General features: G+C 43.3%; 1 protein-coding gene across 1 annotated transcript in view; it reads left to right on the top strand.

Annotated features, from left to right (window-relative positions):
* LOC115834422 (multidrug resistance-associated protein 1-like) overlaps positions 1 to 25834 on the top strand; it is a 68107-nt gene that overhangs the window by 41137 nt on the left and 1136 nt on the right. The window contains 1 exon segment of the mRNA XM_030809185.1: positions 2808 to 2883. Coding sequence (XP_030665045.1) covers positions 2808 to 2883 — 76 coding nt within the window.

Raw genomic sequence — 25834 nt, 5'->3', positions numbered from 1 at the left:
TCCTAGTACTTCGGGAGGCCAAGGCTGGAGGATTGCTTGAGGCCAGGAGTTTGAGACCACCTTGGGTAATGTAGTGAGACCTCGTCTCTACAAAAATTAAAAAATTCACCAGGCCTGGTGGTGCACCTGTAGTCCTAGTCACTTGAGAGGCTGAGGCAGGAGTTACTGGCTAAGCCCAGGAGTTCAAGGCTATAGTGAGCTATGATCGTGCCACTGTACTCCAGCCTGGGCATCAGAGTGAGACCCTGTCTCAAAAAAAAAAAAAAAAAAAGCACAGAGAAGTTAAGTAACTTGCCTGTGGCTACCCAGCTACGAAGTGGTAGCTCCAGGATTCAAACCCATACAGTCTGGCTCCAGAGTCCAATGAGTGTGGTCAGAAGACTGAATGTGTGTAAATGTCGGTTATACGGCATAAGCTGTGTCTGGCACCTCGCAGGCGCTCAGGTATCTTTAGTGGCACCTAAAATGTTTGACACAGCACCTGGTGTATAGAAGATGCTAAACAGATCATGGGAGTTGTCACGTCTCTGGTCTGAGCTAGATGGTCTCAGCATCTTCAGCTCAGCCCCCTGGTGTGGGGTTTCTTATCCTGGGTGCTACTGATATCTGGAGACACATTGTTCTTTGTGCTTGGGGACTGTGGGATGTTGAGCAGCAACTCTGGACTCTACCCATTAGATACAGTAGTACCCACCCCAATTTTGACTACCAAAAGTGGCTCCAGACATCGCCAGATGTGCCTTGAGGGGCACAGTTGCCTCCAGTTGAGAACCGTGGCCCAAGTGTATGCTGCCTCCCAACACCCCTGGGCTGTGGTCATCTGGTTTCTGCTGTCCCAGTGTCCCACATCCCCTCACATCATAAGGGAATGATTCCATCTACTCTGGGGTCAAATTTCTCTGCTAAACACAGGCTGAAATTTGAGGTGGGCGGGGGGTGGTTTCTTGCTACTGAACTTGTTCACAGCTCAATGGAAGCATCAGGAAACCCCTAGGCCCCTGGGTGCTGCCCGCACCGCAGCCCCTCCTTCCTGCCCTAATAGTGGCCTCCTAGGTGGTTGGACTTTCTGGAATGTTTAGCACGCTCTAGCCAGTGGGGGTCCCCTTGGCTGCTCCCCGCTCCCAAGCTAACCGTTCTCTGCAACCTCTCTCTCTCCAGTGGCTTTTCTTAAATCTCTTAAATAGCAACTCCCAGTTTCCTCATTCCACATCCACTCTTTTAGAAGAGCTGAGGGAGAAAGTTAATCTAGGTTAACCAGCACCTTCCTCTCTCTGTAGGTTTTTTGTTTTTTTGATGTATGGAGGAAGTTATTTCTTCATCTGACAACTTAAACAAAAAATGCTACTGTATTATCTCCAGATGGTCTTAAGGTGGCTCGTAATTCAGAGAGTTGCTTTTCTGTTTTATCTTTTTTCTTTTTCTTTTTCTTTTTTTTTTTTTTGGAGACAGAGTCTCACTCTGTTTCTCAAGCTGGAGTGCAGTGGCACGATCTTGGCTCTCTGCAGCCTCTGCCTTGGTTTCAAGCGATTCTCCTGTCTCAGACTCCTGAGTAGCTGGGACTACAGGCATGCACCACCACACCTGGCTAATTTTTGTATTTTTAGTAGAGATGGGGTTTCACCATGTTGGCCAGGCTGGTCTCGAACTCCTGACATCAGGTGATCTGCCCGCCTCGGTCTCCCAAAGTGTTGGGATTACAGGCATGAGCCCCTGCGACTGGCCTGCTTTTGTTTTAAGTGAGAGATGTGAAGTAAAAGGAAAATAACAGGAAGAAGAGTAAAAGAAGACAGAGGTGCTAGGAGCCTTAGAAGTGTGGAGCTGGCCGGGCGCGGTGTCTCATGCCTGTAATCCCGGCACTTTGGAAGGCCGAGGCAAGCAGATCACTTGAGGCCAAGAGTTCGAGACCAGACTGAGCAACATGTCAAGACCCCATCTCTGCAAAAAATACAAAAAAATTAGCTGGGTGTGGTGGTGCACATCCTGTAGTCCCAATTGCTCAGGAGGCTGAAGTGGGAGAATCGCCTGCACCTGGGAGATGGAGGTTGCAGTGAGCCGAGATCGCACCACTGCACTCCAGCCTGGGTGCAGAAGCCAGATCCTGTCTCAGAAGAAGACAGAAACACAGAGCCAGTTAACGTGGGCTTTGTCTCCAACACTCTCCCCTCCCCCTTGCCCTCATACCACACTTCCTGTTCCGTATCCTCTTTTTTTTTGAGTTTATCATGATGGGTGTTTTAGAAAGATCCACCTGCTGTGATGTGATGTGTGTAGGGTGGTGTGGCTGGGGGGGGAAGACAGATAGAGGACATGGGGAGAAGGGTGAACGACCTCCCTTTGAACCTCAAGGAGGGCCCAGCGGTCTGATGCAGGCCACCCCAGTGGAGAGAGGTTTGCATGTGGACGCCATCTGTTTCCCACTGACCTTGGCCACTGCTCGGCCCTCCCAGCTGGACCTGCCCCAAACCTACCTGATAAGGGCCAGGGCGTCGAGAGCACTGAGTAATTCTCGTGGGGCCCCCGCCTGTGCAGTCATCTCCCCAGATGATCATCCAGATGGTGCAACCCCATCTTACAAGGACAAAGTTTCTTGTAGTTTCCTTCTGCTTTCTGGGTCTGGGGCTGCCTCCAAAACTGCAGGTTGAGTTTCCTCTTTCAGAACCTGTGGCTGATGTCACCAGATAATAATGCCTAGTGCCATTTGTGTTAAGCGTCTGGGGTTGAACCACTCAAGCAGAGAAAGAGAGCGTTCTGTTCATGTGGAGTCCCACAGCTCAGCCTGTGCCTGACATGTTGTCTCTGCTTTGTAGGCGGGGGCACGAACAGCATCACCGTGAGGAATGCCACATTCACCTGGGCCAGGGGCGACCCTCCCACGCTGAATGGGTAAGCCGGGACGTGGACACACGTGATGGCGTGGAGAGAGCCACAGGGCTTTTGTCAGATGTGGATTCGAATTCCCAAGCACTATTCTACTAGTGTTCGTTTCTCCTGTGGCCCTGGAATCTGGGGCAGGGGTCTTTGTTTCCTTCCCCTTCCCCAGCTTTTAGCTCAGCACCTGACGTGTGGCAGGCCCTTTGCAATGCATGTTAAAGGACCGTGTGCACAGGTTCAGCTGCTCCTGAATGCTGTTATCGCAGGTGCATGTCCCACCTTCAGACCTGAGTTCTGCCCACCAGTTGTTCGTCGGCTCATTCCTCTGCCAAGCTAGGCAGTCTCACACATGTGCACTGACGTGGCCGAGTGTCCCCTTTGCCCACAGACGCGGATCTTGGTCATGCACAGCATGAGCTACTTGCCACAGGTGGATGTCATCATTGTCATGAGTGGCGGCAAGATCTCTGAGATGGGCTCCTACCAGGAGCTGCTGGCCCAAGACGGTGCCTTCGCTGAGTTCCTGCGTACCTATGCCAGCACAGAGCAGGAGCAGGACCCAGAGGAGAACGGTAGGGGCAGCCCCAGGGTTCCTCCCGCTCGGGGTGTCTGGCGCCTTGAAGGGCCACATTGGCCTCTTTGAGGTTGCCACCAGCCACTCGGGGAAGGCGGCTCATCAGGGCATGAGGGTGGGAGCTGGATGGAGCCCCCTAAAGAAACAACGTGGAAAACCACCTTAGTCCCTGCAGCGCTGAATTGAGAGAGTCTCGGTGCTTTATGGCCAGGGGACGGGAGCACCAGGCTTCAGCTCAGCTGACCTCAGGGCAGGGTCTAGTGCCTTCCTGGAACACAACCTTGGACCTGATGAGTTTCAGGGTCCTTATGGCAAAAATGGGAATGATGGTAATTAAAGTCCTGGCTCTCGGGGCTGAGAGAAACTGAGGACATACGTGATGCAAGAGATATGAGGGTTGTGAGGTGAAGCACGGAGTTAAGCTGGCAGGCTCGGGTTGGTGACGTCTGGGTTCAATCCCCGGCCGCTCATCTCCCCAGCTGTGTGACCTCAGGCCTGCCCTTCAGACCCATCTGAGCTTCACTTCCTTCCCTCATAAAGCAGTTCAGCAGGGCCAGACGTGGTGGTTCCCAACACTTGTAATCCCAACACAGAGAGGCCGAGGTGGGAGGATCGCTCCAGCTCAGGAGTTTGAGACCAGCCCCGGTAGGATGGCGAAATCTCATCTCTACAAAAAATACAAAAAATTTGCCAGGCGCAGTGGCTCACGCCTGTAATCCCAGCACTTTGGGAGGCCGAGATGGGTGGATCACTTGAGGCCAGGAGGAGTTCAAAACCAGCCTGGCCAACATACTGAAACCCCAACTCTACAAAAAAAAAAAAAAAATTCAGATACTATTAAGTGCTTTGAAGGGGGAAAAAAAAGACAATGCCGTGGGCTGAGGAGTGATGGGTGTCATTGTGGCAACTCAGGCAGGGGATAGGGAAACCCTCTCTGAGGAGGTTACATTGGCATGGGAAGGAGCCAGCAGGGAGAAGATCTGGGAACAGTGTTGTGGGCAGAGGGAACAGCAAGTGCAAAGGCCTCAGGACCAGCATGAGCTCAATTTGTTTACAAAACAAAAAGGCTGGTGTGGCCAGACCATGGTGTGCCGGGACATGGGGGGCAGGAGAAGAGGTCAGCACAGTGATTGTCCTGCAGGGCCTTCCAGGTGGGTTTTGGTCTAACTGTCGATCTCCTGATCTCGTGATCCACCCGCCTTGGCCTCCCAAAGTTCTGGGATTACAGGCATGAGCCACTGCGCCCGGCCAAGTATGCTTTGTTTTAAGCCATAAAGACGCATATGTACTTTTGTCACATTCTACTAGCCAGAATTTTCAAGAAGGGTTAAAAGAAAAAGACTGGCTAGAAAGATAATTATTTTGAACAAATCTCATATTCATCTTTCATTTATAAAACTGTTACTTATTCCTTCCAAAAAAAAAAGAAATTGGCCCTAATGGAGTAAAAATTCACCTTTTTTATTCTAATTTAAAATATATCATTGCTAAGATTTATGATTTTCAGTTAAAATGTCCTAAATATATAAACAGTGTTAGAAGGCCTGAAAGAACTTAAAATGCATCATATTTCTAGATTTCATGTATTAGATTCATAAGAATTATTTAAATATTCAGGGAGATTTTTAATAAATCAAATGATGGGAATACTTAAAAGAAAAATAAAAACTATTACATTTATAAATACAATTTTAAAGGCATAAGGGAATTTAATTCTTAAGAAATTATTAAGAAATAAAGTTGTCCTTAAAATGATTGCTAAAAATGTAAAAGATAAAAGATTTAAAATATATGTGTATATACATATACATATATATGATTTTAAAATTTGTAGGCTGAAATTAAATGCTGAGGTAAAAACTGTGTGTTTGAATTTGTGAGTTTCATGAGCAGCATACTAACTCTATAAGGCAGAGTAACCTCTGGTTAGCCTTTCCTGTACCAAAAACTTTCTTCAAGGACAACAAAAGGTGCCATGAAGGAGGCTTCCTTTTGGGAGCCGGTCAGAGGGAGTCAGAATGACCCCAAAGCACAGAGCACTGTGGGCAAACTAGAATAAAATAATAAAAAGAATAAGCATGAGAAACACGGGGAAAGTCCAGTCAAGATAAGGCCTACTTATCCCTAGGAGCCACAATTTTTATATATTGCTCTAAATTTGCATTATCTGGTCAATAATTTTCTAATCCATCATGTATCCTATTATTTAATAAATCTACTCTTCAATTCTTTGTAAGGTTTGATGGCCTCCCCGGGGCAGGGGAGGGTTTGCTGTGGAGCTGTGTAGCCTTAGCAGCTGGGCCGTCACTGGCCGGGTCCCTTCCCTGGCCCTGCAAGGGGAACTGGCACAATTATGTTCACATAATTGTGTGTTGTATAAATTTCACAGACTGTGAGTATATAAATAATAATTTTAAAATTTGAATTACTGAGACCCAGAGGCAACTGAGCTAGTTTGGGGCAAAGTAGAACACTGTAGTTAAGACCCTGGACTCTGGGCTGGACACCATCACTCACACCTGTCATCCCAGCACTTTGGGGGGCAGAAGCAGGAGGATCGCTTGTGCCCGGAGTTCAAGGTCAGACTTGGCAACATAGTAAAACCGTATCTCTACAAAAAAATGCAAAGAAATTATCTGGGCATGGTCGCACATGCCTGTAGGCCCAGCTACTCTGGAGGCTGAGATGGGAGGATAACCTGAGCAAAGGGAGGTTAAGGCTGTGCTGAGCCATGATCACCACTGCACTCCAGCCTGGGCAAGAGTGAGACCCTCCCCACCTCACCAAAAAAAAAAAAAAGATTTGCACTTTTGGAGCCCAAAAGTGCAAATCCCAACTCTGCCATTTTCTAACCATTGTGATTCTGGGCAAGTTATGTGATTCTGGGCAAGTTATATTATGGTATGAGACCACCACTTCTCCTGTTGTCCTTCCCAGTTTCTCCCCAACCTCCCCTTTTCCCTAGTTTATAAGACAGGAGAAAAGGGAGAAAGCAAAAAGTTGGAAAGAAACAGAAGTAAGATAAATAGCTAGACGACCTTGGCACCACCACCTGGCCCTGGTGGTTGAAATAATAATAATATTAACCCCTGACCAAAACTACTGGTGTTATCTGTAAATTCCAGACATTGTATGAGAAAGCACTGTAAAACTTTTTGTTCTGTTTGCTGATGTATGTAGCCCCCAGTCACGTTCCTCACGCTTACTTGATCTGTTATGACTTTTTCATGTAGACCCCTTAGAGTTGTAAGCCCTTAAAAGGGCTAGGAATTTCTTTTTCGGGGAGCTCAGCTCTTAAGACACGAGTGTGCCGACGCTCCCGGCCGAATAAAAAAACCTCTTCCTTATTTAATCCGGTGTCCGAGGAGTTTTGTCTGTGACTCGTCCTGCTGCGCGATGTCTGAACCCTTCTCTTACTCGCTCTTCCTGCAGGGTTGGATAGTGTTGCTCACTCCCATCTTACCGTGCTCCCCATTTTGCTTTTTGAGTTTATTCTTTCTTAATCCTCCTCCTGCCTAATGGCATTTTCTGTCTTTGACTGAATACATTTTGTGTGGTCATCCTTTTGGATATTGATGTGCCTAAAATCTTTCTTGTGTCCTTTCTCATTCATTCTCTTTGTCCCATTTGGCTGACATTCAGGAAAGCTTCACTGGATACAGTGTGGTGATGTGCTGCCCAAGGACCGACTCAGAACTCTGTAGGAACTTGGGTCTGTGAACCTCCAAAATAAATCTCAGGCTGGCTATTCCCAGAGGACACTGCAGCCTGGGAAATATGCCATTAGGATTTGTTAGTACCAAAGGAAATAATCTTTGTTAAGAATGAGATCACTGGCCGGGCATGGTGGCTCACGCTTGTAATCCCAGCACTTTGGGAGGCCGAGGCGGGCGGATCACGAGGTCAGGAGATCGAGACCACGGTGAAACTCTGTCTCTACTAAAAATACAAAAAATTAGCCGGGCGTGGTGGCGGGCGCCTGTAGTCCCAGCTACTCGGAGAGGCTGAGGCAGGAGAATGGCGTGAACCCCGGGGGCGGAGCTTGCAGTGAGCCGAGATCGCGCCACTGCACTCCAGCCTGGGTGACAGAGCGAGACTCCGTCCGAAAAAAAGAGAATGAGATCACTGAGGCAGATGACGGTTTCAGTATGATGCCATCTGGTAAGAAGTTACATGATGAGCTTTTCAGTATCTAGAGGTATGAGAAATAAATGCATACCTCATTTTGAGAGATCCTGACTCTGAGAAGCACCTGCTTAGGACAATTAGCCTAATATCTGCAACAGGTTAGTGGCGTCAGGCTAAGAGGGCAGAGGGGCCAGTTTAGATGAGTGACTCAAGCGTCATGACAATCAGATTTCATGTGTTACCCTTTATTTGGATCCTGGGCTCACAAGCCAACTATAAAACAATAATGTTCATAGAGTTGGGAAAATTCAATTATGAGCAAGGTAATAAATGATACCAAGGAATTCATGTTAATATTGTTATGGATGATAATCAGGGTCATGCTATGACTTTTGTGGCTTCTAGGTGTCTATGTGAGCTTCTTCTTCCATAAACACAATATCTTATGACCTCATTTTCGTTATTTAATATAATCCAATATGAACTTAATATTATAGATTAATATTATTATCTTTTGTTGCCTTTAAAAGAAATAAAAATTAAAACACTTTCCTGGGCCTCTGAAAGTACTGTGGGTCTTAGACACTGGGCCTACTGTGTTCAATGGACAAGTCAGCCTTGGTGATAATGCCACAAAGAATTGGAAGAAATTCTTCACAATTATTTTATGCTGTAGAGTAAATTAATAGGAATTTAACTCACAAAACAAAGAGCTCAAAGAGGATAAGATAAAATGGAAAAAAACTGAAAAAGAATTTGTAATTTTCCGGACAAAAGTTGAGAAGCCACATAGTTAAATACATATCATGAAATAATACATAAATTAGAAATAGCAAGGAAGAGAATAGTCATCCCTAAAAACATTTTGCTGACAGAATAAAGTCTGGTAGCAATCACAATGATTCATAAAACAAAGACTAAGATTAAAGAAATTAGTCTAAATATCCCCAGTTCTATTTACTGATCCACAACAAAATGGATTACCTGCAACATTCTAGCCATTCTCCTCTGGTTGAGCTCTGGGTGGCCTATGTCTCACTAAAAGTGTGGTGCCCAGAGTGGAACAGTCTCCTAGTTATTGTCAGACAGACAGTAGGGCAGAACTCTCACATTACCTGTTCCTATTGGTGTAAACCAAGGGTAATAATTGGTTTATCTAAATTAATGCAAGAAAAGAGATCCTGCTGGGAATCTCAAAGAAGGAGGCACTGTTATTCTTGGGAATTTGGCTAGCACCATGGTACCAGCTTCACAAAAGAGTTTTAGAAGTAAGACACCTCTGGTTCCAGGCATGAGAGAATAAAAGTACCCTTTTACTGTGTAAGAGTAAGAGTACCCTCTTACTGTGATCTATTATAAAAACTAAACAAAATATATAAAGTAACTGTTTTTTAGATATTGGATAACAGACAATGCAGGCTTGTGATCCCCTGGACATGGGTTATCTTAAATCTTTGACCAAATACTAAAGCCTAGCAGAGAACAGCCATGGGGAGGGTGGGGTATGGAGCTGAACAGATTCCAGAGATCACATGTACTGAAACAATTTGGAGTTCTGACCATGTAGAGTGAAGAGATGTTGCTGAACACCCTCAGCATTGAATTTAGATCCCAATAAAGGCCATGACTTAAGAACAGGATTTCTCTAGCCATAGAATAAGGGAAACTCCAGACTGACCTTAATAAAGTCTAAAACAAACACTCAGTAAGATCAAGCTTATCCATCAATAAATCAGTAAAATCCACGACTCCTTAAAAGAAAGCAATAAAGTCCAGACTCTCAGAAACATAGCCTCCACAGTGGCCAGGACACAATATAAAATTATTAGATACTTGAAGAAGCAGGCAAATCTAGCCCATAACCAAGATTAAATAGAGTCAGTAGAAACAGACCCAGACATGATATTGGAATTAGCAAACAAGGATTTTAAAATAGCATTATAAGTGTGCATGTTCAGAAATTTAAAGGAAAGAGTGACTATAAGTGAACGACACATGGGGAAAAATCAAGAAAAATAGTAATTATAAAAATTAAAATTAAAAATTAAATGAAAATTCTACAGCTAAAAAACACAACATTCAAAAGAAAAATTTATTGCCTTGGTGTCAAAACAGACTAGAAAAATGCACCAACCTCAAAGAGTGAAATCAAAATGATGGCCACAAAACACCTTTGCCTTCTCTACTACTCCTCATGGAGGTCTTTGCTCAAGATAAAATGGTTTACTCATTCACTCTCCCCTAGATACACTCTTTTTTTTTTTTTCAGTTTCCAGGTGTTTGCTCACACTTTTCCCTCATCTGGCTTTAAGATTTAATATGAGAAAAGTGATGTGGGACAGTCAATGTCAGGAGGGACAGTCAATTCAGGAGGCACAGTCTTCACCATTCACTGGTAATGGAATGAGAGTCTAGACATGTACTATCCTGGGGCTGAATTATCTACAGGTCAGACAATATTTGTTTTATACTATCTCCTCTAATGTCTTTCATTATAGAATGTAAAACTCTCATCTCAGCATATTATTTTTCTAAATGTTGGAAAAATACCCCCTTTAGAGAGTATAATTACAGAGTTTCTACACTCCTTGCTATCTCAACTGTTTCCTGTCTATACATCCTTATTAGGCTGTTCTTGTGTTGCTATAAAGAAATACCTGAGATTGTCTGGGTGCAGTGGCTCACGCCTGTAATCCCAGCACTTTGGGAGGCCAAGGCAGGTGGATCATTAGGTCAGGAGTTCCAGACCAGCCTGACCAACATGGTGAAAGCCCGTCTCTACTAAAAATACAAAAGTTAGCTTGGCATAAGGGTGCACGCCTGTAATCCCAGCTACTCAGGAGACTGAGGCAGGAGAATCACTTTAACCCAGGAGGCAGAGGTTGCAATAAGCCAAGATCACACCACTGCACTCCAGCCTGGGCAACAGAGCAAGACTCTGTCTCAAAAAAAAGAAATACTTGAGATTGCATAATTTATAAGAAAAGAGGTTTAATTGGCTCACAGTTCTGCAGGCTGTACAGGAAGCACAGAGCCAGCATCAGCTTCTGAGGAGGCTTCAAGAAATTTCTACTCACGGCAGAAGGTGATGTGGGAGCTTGTGTGTCACATGGTGCAGGCAGGTGCAGGAGCGGGAGTGTGGGGGAGGAGCCATAAACCTAATCAACCTGATCTCACTAGAATTCACTCACTATCCCTAGAACAGGACCAAGCCATGAGGGATCCACCCCCATGACCCAAACCCCTCCCCCCAGGCCCAATCTCCAACACTAGGGATTACAATTCAACATGACATTTGGTGGGGACACATACTCAAACTACATCAACATCTGTCTGGGCTCCCAGCTAGCTATATTTGTCTTTCCTATATAGTTATTGGTTTTTATCTCTGGCATATTTAAATACTACAAAAATTTCTAAGCAATCTAAAAATTATTACTTTTTTTTTTGAGACGGAGTCTTGCTCTGTCGCCCAGGCTGGAGTGCAGTGGTGCGATCTTGGCTCACTGCAAGCTCCGCCTCCCGGGTTCACGCCATTCTTCTGCCTCAGCCTCCTGAGTAGCTGGGACTACAGGCGCCCCCCACCATGCCAGGATAATTTTTTTTTTTTTGTATTTTTAGTAGAGACAGGGTTTCACCGTGTTTGTCAGGGTGGTCTCGATCTCCCGACTTCATGACCCGCCCGCCTCGGCCTCTCAAGGTACTGGGATTACAGAACAATCTAAAAATTATTTAGACCCAGCTTAGTTGCTACCTTTTCTATGGGGTCTTCTTTCATTCCCCAGCCACTGTCTTCCCCTGAACTCTCAAAGAACTTGTGATCTTACCAACACATTCGAGTTGCATTTCTGTAGTAGTTGTTTTGTATACATGTGTTACATCTTATTCAAGACTCTGAACTTCCAGAAATCAGGGACAATATATTCTAATAATCACAGTTCCCATAACACACAGGACAATGGACTTTATATAATGTTCTTTTTGGTCCTTATCTCTGATCAAATAAGAAAATATGCAGTCATCGTGTCTGCTCTTGGAAGGAGTAATCAATATTCACCAAAGGATCAGCAAGCAGAAGGTTAGTACACAAGTCACCTGTGTCTTGAAGGTTTGCGGTAATAAATGTTGTACAGAAGGGTCAGAGGAACTAAATTGCAGGTGGGTGAAGACTAAGAAGCTACTCAGAGAAGGATTTTGAAGGAAGGCTGTGGTTGGGAGTGGTGTATCTGTGGAAAGGGACAGCGGCTTCTAGTCGTTGGGGTATTTGAGAGAGAGAACGGGGACAATGACTGGGGTTCCTAAGTGGTTAGACGAAGGGGTCAATCTGGCCACAGCATTTGGGATATGGGAAACAGTGGGGGTCTGTTTGGGAGAGGCTAAGTGCAGGACAGGGAGGACTGAATGTAATGAGCTCAGGCCTTAGAACCCAGGGAGAAGCACAGATAGAAAGGAGCACTGTGCGAATGGAGTCACCAGTGACACACCCTCCTTCATAGAACCCCACTGGTCAGTGTGGGGACCTGGACCAGCAACCACCAGACAGGAAAGGAGAATGATCAACAGTGCCTTCTGTCAGGGAGAGAGGAGTTGGCAGCACCAGCAGTCCTGGCTCCCCTAGGCACCAGGCTCTCTTATTCCTAGAACTCCACGTTTGAATGGTGTGTGTCTTCCTTAAAAGCCTGGACTTTCTGGCAGTTTGTGGTTTAATTTAATTTGCACAGTACTTCATAATAGTTACAGTTACATGAACTGGTATATAACATTGGGGAAAACAAGGTTTTTCTGTGATGATAATTGCCTGTTTAAATGATGATAATTGCCCTTTAAAAACAAGTAATATTCTCACAATACTCCTTCTTTTTCATATTGGCTGGTCAAGCCAGACTATTTTAGTCATGCTTTAAAATAAAGAATCAAATCCTAGTTTCCATTCTTTGGTTAATAATACTTTGTTGCAATATTTTTATGATTTTTTTCAGTTACAATTAGTTTTTTGCAAGGGCTGACTGATTTGTTGATTTTCTAACTATTTTAATTCCTTGGTTAGATGTTCCATGTAGAATTTTACTTTTCTTTTTAAAGTCTGGATTAATGTCACATGTTTTATACTTGCCACTGCTTTTCCCATATCCTACATGGTTATTGGTTTTTATCTCTGGTATATTTATCCTCTCTAGATAGTTTACTGCCCCGTTTTTAAAATTTGTGATGATGAAGTTATTGAATATGCATTTTCCTTGTTAATATGTTCATTTTTTGTTCTAGAAATTGATATTACACTATGAGCCTATTTGAAACAAACCAACAAAAATAGGTGCCCCAGCTTCTGCCTACAGGAATTCTCAGTAGGATCTCTTGGTAGGAGGTGGCAGAGACTGTGAGACTTCTTTTAGGGGGAATACAGGAAAATTCCTCTTCACGCGTTTTCTAAGGAGGCCCTCAGAAAGCTCCACCAATGTCCCTGAACTTTGGCAACTGTGAATTATAAAGACTAGGGCTCCACTGGGGATTGGAAAAGTTCTCAATGTACATAAGAATCACCTTGCAGACTTTTTAAAGATCAGAACCTGGATGCCACCACAAGAATCAAATATCTGGGAGGTGCAGCCAGCTTTCCAGGTAATTCTACCCAGCAGCAAGACTTGGGAGCCAACAAGCCAGGTGATTAAAAGCTCAACTTCAGAGCTATAAATGTGGGGAAAATCCTTTCCAGTACTTGGGACCATGGGCCAGGGGCAGAATAAAAAACTGGAAAAGATGGCCGAGTGCGCTGGCTCACGCCTGTAATCCTAGCACATTGGGAGGCCAAGGTGGGTGGATAACCTGAGGTCAGGAGTTCTAGACCAGCCTGACCAACATGGCAAAACCCCATCTCTACTAAAAATACAAAAATTAGCCAGGCATGGTGGCTGGCGCCTGTAATCCCAGCTACTCAGGAGGCTGAGGCAGGAGAATCGCTTGAACCCGGGAGGTGGAGGTTGCAGTAAGCAGAGATCGTGCTACTGCACTCCAGCCTGGGCAACAGAGAGAGACCCTTTCTCAAAAAAAAAAAAAGAAAGAAAAAGAAAAGAAAAGACACCGCAGAGTACCAGCAGGGAGAATAGGAAGCCAAGTGCTAATAATGTCCATCGGTCCAGCTGCTGTACCTATGCTTTATTGGACTTCTCTTCCTGCATGTGACAAACTGGCTAGGACAATAATTTTATGAATCCGATTATTTTGAAAAAGGTATTATTTCCAAAAAGAAAATTAGTTTGTTGTACTTTCCATTCTTCTTTGCCTTATGAGTTCTTATGACTTGGGAGTTATTTCTCCTTGACAAACTTTCAAGGTTGTCTATCTGGTTGTTAAATTGCACGACTGTCTAAATTATGGAAATTAAGTTACCTGCTTTCTGCTTGGTCGCTTTCCTTAATCTGCAAATCTGTTCCCTGTTACCTTTACTCAACTGTTAATGACTTCCAGTTTGTGTCTGAGGTTCTAACTGTCTTACATCCAAGAAATTAGTTGTTTAGAGCTTTTAAGTAGAAGGGGCACAAGTGCCCTGAGCTAACTATAGGGTCTTGGACAAAGTCCCCTCTCCTCCAGCCTTTTTTCCTTTCCCAGGCCACAGAGTGGGTGGGGAGCTGACGCTAAGCCAAGGGAGTAGGGGAGAAGGGGAGGTGTGGGGACAAGGGTCTGCTGTGCTCACCTTCTTTGATTTTAAACCATACACTTCTACATCTGAAAAACCTGCTATAAAACCTTTCATTTCTTGCTTCCCTGCTGGCTTGATTTTCTCCTCTCATTTCTTTCTTTTCTTTTCTTTATTTTTCATTTCTCCTTTCCTTCCTTTCTTCCTCCCCTCTTTCTTTCTTTCTTTCACTCTTTTGAAATTTGTCAATGTTCATTTGTTTTCTGGACTTCTGACCACAGTTCTGGATTCACAGACATTAGCAGGAAAAATCTAGATATTTAATTTCTAATTTGGCCAAGCCCAAACGATTTCATAGGGATTCCAACAAAAAGGAACTCATCAATAATGACAGCTTGAGCCCTTACTGTGTGATAACCCTTATGTGACCTTGCATTCATTTAGACTCTACTCAGCCCACAGCCACCATGCAGCTACCTCCAACAGCTATTGCTGCTCACCGCCTTCCAATCTGATGATTCTAGTTGCTGGTACTCATTAAACAAAATTATGAAAGGCATTGTTCTGGACTGAGCTACTGCACTAAGCCCCAACAGACCAGATCAAACTAAAATAGAGTCATGCATGCTAAGTGCCGTGTAATCAAACTGAAACTTTAAGAAAGCAGATAGATCTCCAAACAGAACAGTTTCTGTTCTCTTAAAAATAGGAGATTCCAGCATAATAAGGAACTCCCCTTGGCCCTAACTGTTGACGTCAATGCCTAAAGTTTTGGTCAACTTCCTGAAGGGGGAAATTGTTAAATTAAGTTAAAGCTACTTCCTGACATAATTTAAGTTCAGCCTAAAGGTTTCTTCAAATATAGTGAAGTATAACCTAACTGGATGTGTGGGCAAATTGTAACTTACTCTTGTATCAATCACACAGTTTCAGCCAATCACAGGTGGCCAACTGTTCAAATCATGTTCAAATAAGGCAAATGCTGAGCTGAAACCAATCCTGCTGTTTCTGTATCTTGCTTCCATTTTCTATCCATCACTTTCCTTGTTCTGTCCACAAGTATTAGCCGGCCATGTGGCAGCCCTGCAGTCACTCTTAACCTATTCTTTTTTGGGAACTGCTGATTCTCTCATTCTTTGCTCAGTGAAACACTGTTAAATTTCATTCATTTAAAGATTGTCTTTTAATATACTGAACTGAGACTTGCTTCCGATTCTCCTAAGTTCTGCATAACACCTTACTGTCACCCAATCCAGTCTGTGTATGCATTACATCCCCATTACTCTGACCCTAGCAACAGATATATACTGTTTATGACTGATATAAAGGAACTAGCTCCACTTACATAAAAACTGTCTACATCAGGATAATGAGAAGACAAGCCACAGACCAGGACCAAATATCTGCAAAAGACATTTCTGATAAAGAACTGTTATCCAAAATATACTCAATATTAAGAAAATAAACAATCCTTTTTAAAAATGGGCTAAAGATCTTAACCTCTCCAAAGATATATACATGGCAAATAAGCATATGAAAAGATGCTTCACCTCATATGTCATAAGGGAATTTCAAATTAAAACAACAATTGAGATACCACTACACATTTATTAAAATGGCCAAAATCCAGAACACAAACAATACCAAATATTTGTGAGTATGTAGAGCAACAAGAGCTCTTCTTATTGCTTGTTGGTGGGAATGCAAAATGATACAGCCACTTTGGAAGCCAGTTTGGCATTTTCATACAAAACTAAACATGCTCTTGTCATATGATCCTGCAATTGTACTACCTGGCACAATCTCTAAAGGGATTGAAACTTGTGACCACACCAAAAGCTGCACGTGAATGTTTATGGCAGCTGTATTCATAATTGCCAAAACTTGGAAGCAACCAAGAGGTCCTCCAGTGAGTGAATGGATAAATAAACCAGTCTATCCAGGAAACAGAATATTTTTCAGCATTAAAAAGAAATGAACTACCAAACCATGAAAAGATGTGAAGCAAAATTAAGTGCCTATAATTAAATGAAATAAAACAGTCTTAAAAGAGTACATAGTATATGATTTCAACTATACCATATTCTGGAAAAGGCAAAACTATGAAGACAGTAAGGTACATACGTGTACCTCCAAACTCCTAGGATGTACATTAAGAGTGAATGCTAATGGAAACTACAGAGTTTGGGTGATAATGATGTGTCAGTGTAGGTGCATGGATTGTTACAAAAGTACCACTCTGGTGTGCAGTGTTGATAATGGGGAAGTTGTGGGGTGGAAGCAGGGAAATCTCTGTCTCTTCTGCTCAATTGTGATGAGAATCTAAAACTGCCCTAAAAAATAAAGTTTATTTTAAAAGAAAAAAGTCTCTACATATCACCCCAACCACAAAATGGAGGTGGAGGTGGGGAGTAATCTTTCCTCTTTCCACTCTTTGTCACTGTGGATGGACATCTCTTTCCCCCAGGGAATTACTCTATTTGGGGGTGGAGGCAGTATGGGGAAAGCAAGCAAGACAGCCTGTCATTGTCCAGTATGCTACTTACGGCAAGTAAGTCTTCCCATCTGATATGGTTTGTCTGTGTCCCTACCCAAATCTCAACTTGAATTGTATCTCCCAGAATTCCCACATGTTGTGGGAGAGACCCAGTGGGAAGTAAGTGAATCATGGGGACCAGTCTTTCCCATGCTATTCTCATGATAGTGAATAAGTCACATGAGATCTGATGGTTTATCAGGGGTTTCCACTTTTGCTTCTTCCTCATTCTCTCTTTCCACCACCATGTAAGAAGTGCCTTTTGCCCTCCCCCATGATTGTAAGACCTTCCCCAGCCACGTGGAATTGTAAGTCCAGTTAAACCTCTTTCTTTTGTAAATTGCCCCGTCTCAGGTATGTCTTTATCAGCAGCATGAAAACTGACTAGTACAGTAAACTGGTACCAGTAGAGTGGGGCATTGCTGAGAAGATACTTGAAAATGTGGAGCAACTTTGGAACTGGGTAATGCGCAGAGGTTGGAATAGTTTGGAGAGCTCAGAAGACAGGAAAATATGGGAAAGTTTGGAACTCCCTAGAGACTTGTTGAATGGCTTTGCCCAAAATGCTGATAACAACATGGACAATCAAATCCAGGCTGAGGTGGTCTCAGATGGAGGTGAGGCACTTGTTGGGAACTGGAGCAAAGGTGACTCTTGCTATGCTTAAGCAAAGAGACTGGCAGCATTTTGCCCCTGCCCTAGAGATATGTGGAACTTTGAACTTGAAAGAGATGATTTAGGATATTTGGCGGAAGAAATTTCTAAGCAGCAAAGCATTCAAGAGGTGATTTGGGTCCCGTTAAAGGCATTCAGTTTTATAAGGGAAGCAGAGCATAAAAGTTTGGAAAATTTGCAGCCTGATGATGCAATAAAAAAGAAAAACCTGTTTTCTGGGGAGAAATTCAAGCCGGCTGCAGAAACTTGCATAAGTAGCAAGGAACTTAATGTTAATCCCCAAAACCATGGGGAAAATGTCTCCAGGCCATGTCAGAGACCTTCACAACAGCCCCTCCCATCACAGGCCCAGAAGTCCAGAAGGAAAAAGTGGTTTGCTGGGGCCAGGCCCAGGGTCCCCATGCTGTATGCATCTTAGGAACTTGGTGCCCTGTGTCCCAGCCACTCCAGCCATGACTGAAAGTGGCCAACGTAGCACTTGGGGCCATGGCTTTAGAGGGTGCAAGCCTCAAGTCTTGGCAGCTTCCACGTGGTGTTTAGCCTGTAGGTGCACAGAAATCAAGAACTGAGATTTGGGAACCTCCTCCTAGATTTCAGAAGATGTATGGAAATGCCTGGATGCCCAGGCAAAAGTTTGCTGCATGGGTGGGGACTTCATGGAGAACCTCTGCTAGGGCAGTGCATAAGGGGAAAGTGGGGTTGGAGCCCCCACACAGAGTCCCTACTGGGGCCCTCCCTAGAGGAGCTGTGAGAAGAGGGCCACCATCCTCCAGACCCCAGTGTGGTAGATCCATGGACAGCTTGCACCGTGTGCCTGGAAAAGCTTCAGACACTCCATGCCAGCCCATGAAACTAGCCAGGAGGGAGGCTGTACCCTGCAAATCCACAGCAGTGGAGCTGCCCAAGACCATGGGAATCCACCTCTTGCAGCAATATGGCCCAGCTGTGAGACATGGAGTCAAAGGAGATCATTTTGGAACTTTAAGATTTGACTGCCCTGCTGGATTTCAGATTTTCATGGGCCCTGTAGCCCCATTGTTTTGGCCAATTTCTCCCATTTGGAATGGCTGTATTTACCCAATGCCTGTACCCCCATTGTATCCAGGAAGTAACTAACTTGCTTTTGACTTTACAGGCTCATAGGCGGAAGGACTTGCGTTGTCTCAGATGAGACTTTGGACTGTAGACTTTTGGGTTAATGCTGAAATGAGGTGAGACTTTGGAGAACTGTTGGAAAGGCACGATTGGTTTTGAAATGTGAGGACATGAAATTTGGGAGGGGCCTGGGGCAGAATGATATGATTTGGCTGTGTCCCCACCCAAATCTCAACTTGAACGGTATCTCCCAGAATTCCTGCGTGTTGTGGGAGGGACCCAGGGGGAGGTAATTGAATCATGGGGCCGGTCTTTTTCATGATATTCTCGTCATAGTGAATAAGTCTCATGAGATCTGATGGGTTTATCAGGGGTTTCTACTTTTGCTTCTTCCTCATTCTCTCTTGCCCACTGCCCTGTAAGAAGTGCCTTTCACCCTCTACCATGATTGTGAGACCTTCCCTGGCCACGTGGAAGGTCCAATTAAACCTCTTTCTTTTGTAAATTGCCCAGTCTTGGGTATGTCTTTATCAGCACCAAATGGACTAATACACCATCCCTCAACCAACATGAGGCCACAGCCTTTGCACCTCAAAATCACCAAGCCCAGCCTCCAGTTACCAAAACTGATTAATCAGACAAGGAAGATCTTAAGCTCCACACTCTTCATCCATATCATGGGACTACCACAGGAAACATTGCCTGGTTCGGGTCACACAAGCATGCCTTTGCCCCAATTTTGACGTAAGAGCACCGATGATTTTCTTCTTCTGTCCTGACTCTCAGGCCTTTTTTTGGACAGTGGTGCTGACTCCATTCCCTGCTCCCATTGGTTGAATGTGACTCAGGCTGGACCAATCAGAGCCTTGCATTCCCCTGGCCATAGTGATTGGTTCCAGATCAAGCCACACCTAAATCCACGCCCTAAACTCTTCTGTCACTTGAGCTTGTACATTTCCTCTTTGCTTAAGCAGTTTTGGGTTGGGTTTGCTGTCACGTGCAACCGTAACAGCGCAGAAGATTTATCCACACAGAGCCTGGTGCCTGTGAGCGTGTGCCCGTATAAGGCCAGCTGCCAAGAAGACACGAGCCTAGCATCCAGCCTTGAGTTTGTATGCAACTGCATTGACTGGAGACTTCTGATGAGAGAAGAGGCCTCTAGGAGACAGGCTAGGGTGGGAAGCGTTACGACAGGGTAGGTCTGTGAGGTGCCATCAGCAGCCTCCAAACCTGCCCCAGAGCCACCAGTCTGCCTCTGCGGGCCTCTCTCTGACTCTCTTCCAATCTCTGCCCTTTCTGCAGCTGTCTTCCCTCCATTGTCATAAATACAATCGTGTAGCCAAGTAAGTCCAGACTAAGCCAGCTCTTTCTCATTCATACCCAGGGCTCTGCAATCTGCTTTCTTCTCCTTCTCCCTTTGCAGCCCATAATTGTGATGATCTTCCCCACACACCAAAGTCCACTGTCTCAGAACCTCACCCCAGACCCTCTGGAGCCCTTGCCTTAACAGTCAGCCCCTCACTGACCACCCTTAGCTGAGGCTGAGGATCCCTGACACATAGCAGTTCTCCACTCTGGTGGTGCCCTAGAATCACTTGGAAAGGTTGGACAAAACACTGAGGCCTGGCCAGGCGCAGTGGCTCATGCCTGTAATCCCAGCACTTTGGGAGGCCGAGGTGGTTGGATCACGAGATCAGGAGATCGAAACCATCCTGGCTAACACGGTGAAACTCCGTCTCTACTAAAAATACAAAAAATTAGCCGGGTGTGGTGGCGGGCGCCTGTAGTTCCAGCTACTCGGGAGGCTGAGGCAGGAGAATGGTGTGAACCCGGCAGGCAGAGCTTGCAGTGAGCCAAGATCATGCCACTGCACTCCAGCCTGGGCAACAGAGCGAGACTCTGTCTCAAAAACAAAAACAAAAACAAACAACAACAACAACAACAAAAAACACTGAGGCCTGGGCCCCATTTGCAGCTCTTCTGATTTAATGCTCATGAGTAGGGCCCAGGCAACACGATTTTGTAAAATTCCCCAGATGATTCTAAGGTGCAGGATCAACCTAAGGTCACCTAAGGTGTTGATCTTTGCATCAGTTTTCCTAGTAGCTCCAAATGGGAGACAAAATAAATATTCATCAACAGTAGAATTGCTAAATAAATTGTGATCTCATCATACAAAATAATTCTATAAAACATAGAGAATAACACCGAAATGCAACAAATTAATGAATCTCAAGTTTAAGAAAGAAGTTTAAGAAAAAGAATTGAAACACACAAATGTTATATTACAGTGTTTTATTTATATAAATTGCAAACTCCATTAATTAGTATTAGAAGTTAGAATGTTGAATAATATTTTAGGAAGGTAATGGTTAGGAAACTTAAAAATAACCAGGATAAGATACAGGAAGAATTGCAATGAAGGAGAGAAATTATGAGTTTTTTTCATGAAGAAGAGAAATATATATGTATTTTTAAATATTTTAACGTGTAAGAAAAGTTTGAAATAGATAAATTCAATTTTATGCCTAATTTTTCAAATGTGTATATATATAATTTCTTTTATGATAAGTTAATATCAATCAACATTAAGACATAAACCATGCTTTTTTGTTATTATACTTTAAGTTCTGGGGTACATGTGCAGAATGTGCAGGTTTTTTACATAGGTATACATGTGCCATGGTGGTTTGCTTCACCCCTCAACCCGTCATCTACATTAGGTATTTATCCTAATGCTATCCCTCCCCTGGCTCCCCACCCCCCGACAGGCCCCGGTGTGTGATATTCCCCTACCTGTGTTCATGTGTTCTCATTTTTCAACTCCCACTTGTGAGTGAGAACATGCAGCGTTTGATTTTCTGTTCTTGTGTTAGTTTGCTGAGAATGAGGGCTTCCAGCTTTATCCACGTCCCTGCAAAAAAACATGAACTCATTCTTTTTACGGCTGCATAGTATTCCATGGTGTATATGTGCCACATATATTTTTTTTAACAGTCTGTGAAGAGATTCACAGAATATTACATTTAAAGACCTGTATTTACCTCCTCATCTCTCCTGTGTAACACAATCTTAAACTACAAAGGAAAAGACAAGGAATGTCATTGCCCTTGGGACATTGGTAAAACTAATTGAACTTTGGAAATGGGAAAAGAAAAAAGAGGAAAAAAAATATGTGGAGTATTTAGACCTACATCTGAAGGTGGGACAGGATCATTAAGAAGGTTCCAGCCAGGCGCGGTGGCTGATGCCTGTAATCCCAGCATTTTGGGAGGCTGAGGCAGGCGGATCACCAGGTCTGGAGATCGAGACCATCTTGGCTTTCGTCTCTACTAAAAATATTAAAAAAAAAATTAACTGGGCATGGTGGCTGGTGCCTGTAGTTCCAGCTAACTCGGGAGGCTGAGGCAGGAGAATGGCGTGAATCCGGGAGGTGGAGTTTGCAGTAAGCCAAGATCATGCCACTGCACTCCAGCCTGGGCATCAGAGCGAGACTCCATCAAAACCGAACAAAAAAAAAGATTCCAACCATGAAGACCCAGAAACAGTGTCAACCTATGACTGAGCTTCATCAGAATGACACAGAATCCTTCTCCATCCCCACCCCCAACTAGGCTCACAAGTGTTGAGTAACAGGTCAAAGCAATGTCTTCTGGGGGACTGAACAGAATTTGGAAGGAAACTTAAATGGGAGGATACAGCAGATATTGAGAAATACTGCTGAACCAGTCCAACCTGAAACAGAAAGTAATGCTAGATGAGCATGAAACTTATGGTGCCCTGGAAATAACTCTAAGAGGAAAAAGTCCCAAAACCAAATCAACTCCTGACTAGATTGATTCAACCTCCTCCCCCAAAACACACACATACAGCCTAGTAAAAGGGAACACAGGTGGGTTTTGCTTTCTATATTAGTCTACTCTACATAGTTCACTTTTTGAGTAAAACTTACCAGACATGTATAGAAACGAAAAGATACATAAAGGAAACACTGTTAGGAGACTAAGCAATAAATAAAGCCAGATTCAATGTGGCAGAGGTGTTGGAATTATCTTTCAAGTAGATCTTATGAGTACTGTTCTAGAAGCCCTTAGTAGGGTATAAAGCCCCTTTTTTATTGTACGTACATGACAAGAGTCTCATGTATCCTCTTATATAAAAGATATTTCCAATTCACATTCATCTCCACACTGGCAGTTGCATTTTTTGACACTTTACAAATATTAGTCCACTGTCTTATACTTACATTTATGATTTATGATTGTGGAGCAGTCTGTTGTCATTCTATGAAGTGTTCCCTCACAATGAAACAGTTTATTTTGGCTGCTTTTGAGAGATTCTTCATCTTTGGTGGTGGTTTCAAACTTAAAATATCATAATGAATCACCCACCAAAGACAGAGAAATACTAAAAATCAGCCAAAATATATTGTTTTGCACATTCAAAACAAAGTAAATTTATGTTTTACACATCCAAAATGGGGATTGTTTGGCTTCCTGAATGCAATAATGTATTTGTTTACTCTGAAAAAATTATCAAACATTATATCCTTGAATGTGTACTCTCCTCATCTTCATCTTCTCCACTTAGCTCCACTTTGTGCTACAGTCAGTCATACATTATGCTGTTTATAAAGGACATACGTGATACTCTCATCCTCCATATGTCACTATTACTCTCCTAGTTTACCTCTATTTGTCTGTCTGTGAAGCCCTCATGACAGTTTTTTACATCTATTATCCAATTCACATTTTCTGCAGCTTCATTTAAGTTGCTAAGCAAAGTTTTCACTAAACAGCAAATTTTACTTATTTCACTTTTTATTAATATAAATTATAATTTTGGCCGGGCACGGTGGCTTACGCCTGTAATCCCAGCACTTTGGGAGGCTGAGGGGGGCGGATCACGAGGTCAGGAGATCGAGACCATCCTGGCTAACACAGTGAAACCCCGTCTCTACTAAAAATACAAAAAATTAGCCGGGCGCCGTGGCGGGCGCCTGTAGTCCCAGCTACTCGGGAGACTGAGGCAGGAGAATGGCGTGAACCCGGGAGGCGGAGCTTGCAGTGAGCCGAGATGGCGCCACCGCAGTCCGGCCTGGGCGAAAGAGCGAGACTCCGTCGCAAAAAAAAAAAAAAAAAAATATATATATATATATATATATAAATTATAATTTTTATTCTTCAATGACTGGAAAATGTGAAAAAAATCATGTATATATTTTATATATTTACATATGTATGTGTTATATAGACATACACAAAATTGCTATTGGTAACGGTGGTTTTCATAGGAGTCTACAGCTACTGGAGATTTCATTTTTCCTTAAAGATATTATATTTCCTTAAAAATATTGTCTTAAAGATATTCTATTTCTTAATTTATAATAAAGATAATTCTTATGCTTTTATTAAAAACATAAATTAATATGCTGGGTGCAGTGGCTCATGTCTGTAATTTCAGCTCTTTGAGAAAATGAGGCAAAACGATCACTTAAGCCTAGCAGTTTAAGGCTGCAGTGAGCTGTGATTCCACCACCACACTCCAGCCTGGGCTACAGAGCCAGAATATATATATATGTGCATTGACAGTTATATATATATATATATATATATATATATATATATATATGCATTGACAGTAATACATTAATACATTAAAACCTGAGATCAAATCTTAAAAGCAACAGCAAAGTGCATTTCCAGTCTAGTTCAGTGACTATTAGAATTAAAGCCAATTGGCCGGGCGCAGTGGCTCACGCTTGTAATCCCAGCACTTTGGGAGGGCAAGGCGGGCGGATCACGAGGTCAGGAGATCGAGACCACGGTGAAACTCCGTCTCTACTAAAAATACAAAAAATTAGCCGGGCGTGGTGGCTGGTGCCTGTAGTCCCAGCTACTCAGAGAGGCTGAGGCAGGAGAATGGCGTGAACCCGGGAGGTGGAGCTTGCAGTGAGCCGAGATTGTGCCACTGCACTCCAGCCTGGGTGACAGAGCGAGACTCTGCCTCAAAAAAAAAAAAAAAAAAATTAAAGCCAACTTCAGGCAAAACATTTCCAAAAACATAAGACAAAAAAAAAAGAAAAAGGAGAAAAAATATTCCAGACTTTTGAAGACATTTATTTTATTTTATTTTTTTTTTTGAGACGGAGTCTTGCTCTGTCCCCCAGGCTGGAGTGCAGTGGCGCAATCTCGGCTCACTGCAAGCTCCGCCTCCCGGGTTCACGCCATTCTCCTGCCTCAGCCTCCCGAGTAGCTGGGACTACAGGCGTCCACCACCATGCCCGGCTAATTTTTTTTTTTTTGTATTTTTAGTAGAGACGGGGTTTCACCGTGTTAGCCAGGATGGTCTCGATCTTCTGACCTTGTGATCCGCCCGCCTCGGCCTCCCAAAGTGCTGGGATTACAAGCTTGAGCCACCGCGCCCGGCCTGAAGACATTTATTAAAATCATAAATTGATGGTATCCTCTTTCCCATCTTTTGATGAGTAAAATATTAAAGTACTCCAAAAATTATCTACAAATTTCGTATTTGAGGGTTCATTTGTTGTAAACTCAATGGTTCTTGATGAGAGGAAGTTTAAAGTGTGTTTATGGAGATTAGGCAAGGTGTTGAATCAATCATTTTCCCTCTTCTGGTGAAATCTAATCAAGAACCCTAATGGCTATCCCAAACTCCAAGAAATGTACAGCCTTTTCAAAATGAGTGTGATTTTTCAGAGATTCAATATAAAGAGGTACAAGGAGCCAAGCTCATTCTTCTCTGGGATACACAGAGTGGCTTTGGAACTGGCTGTGAAATTGTCTGAAAGCTACTACCACTATATGGCGAGGTCCTGATCCCTGATCAGACTTTATATTATTACTTCTACAGCAAGTATCAGTGAGACCATAAGTATATTTCTAGGGTGAGAACACAGCTAACAGAGGAGGAGTTCCTGCTACTTTTCCAATCCAAAACAGACTGTCCTACGTTTAATTTTTCAACAAACTGAGCTTGTTTCTATGAAATGATGTCATTTGCTTAATTAGTAAAAATGTTTTTACTCTTATTTGGTTATCCTGTCGTCCTACATACTTGTGAACTACAGTGAAGATTAATTTTACTTGTATCATTTATGTATTCATTAGTTGTTCCTATGTATTCTAAGAACTCAGAAAATAGTTTTCAGATATCTTGCAATTTTATACTTGTTGTATATCCTAAATTTTATTGAGAATATTTTATTCCATATGTTGTGCATAAATGTATTACCTTCAATTCTAAAGGTGGCACATAAATATATGCACAAGACAAAATATTCTATAATATACAACTTAGG

Source organism: Nomascus leucogenys, unplaced genomic scaffold, assembly GCF_006542625.1.
Source record: "Nomascus leucogenys isolate Asia unplaced genomic scaffold, Asia_NLE_v1 Super-Scaffold_637, whole genome shotgun sequence".
In the NCBI taxonomy this organism is placed as follows: domain Eukaryota; kingdom Metazoa; phylum Chordata; class Mammalia; order Primates; family Hylobatidae; genus Nomascus; species Nomascus leucogenys.
Note: the sequence above shows the minus strand (reverse complement) of the source record. Positions and strands in the feature narration are given on the sequence as shown.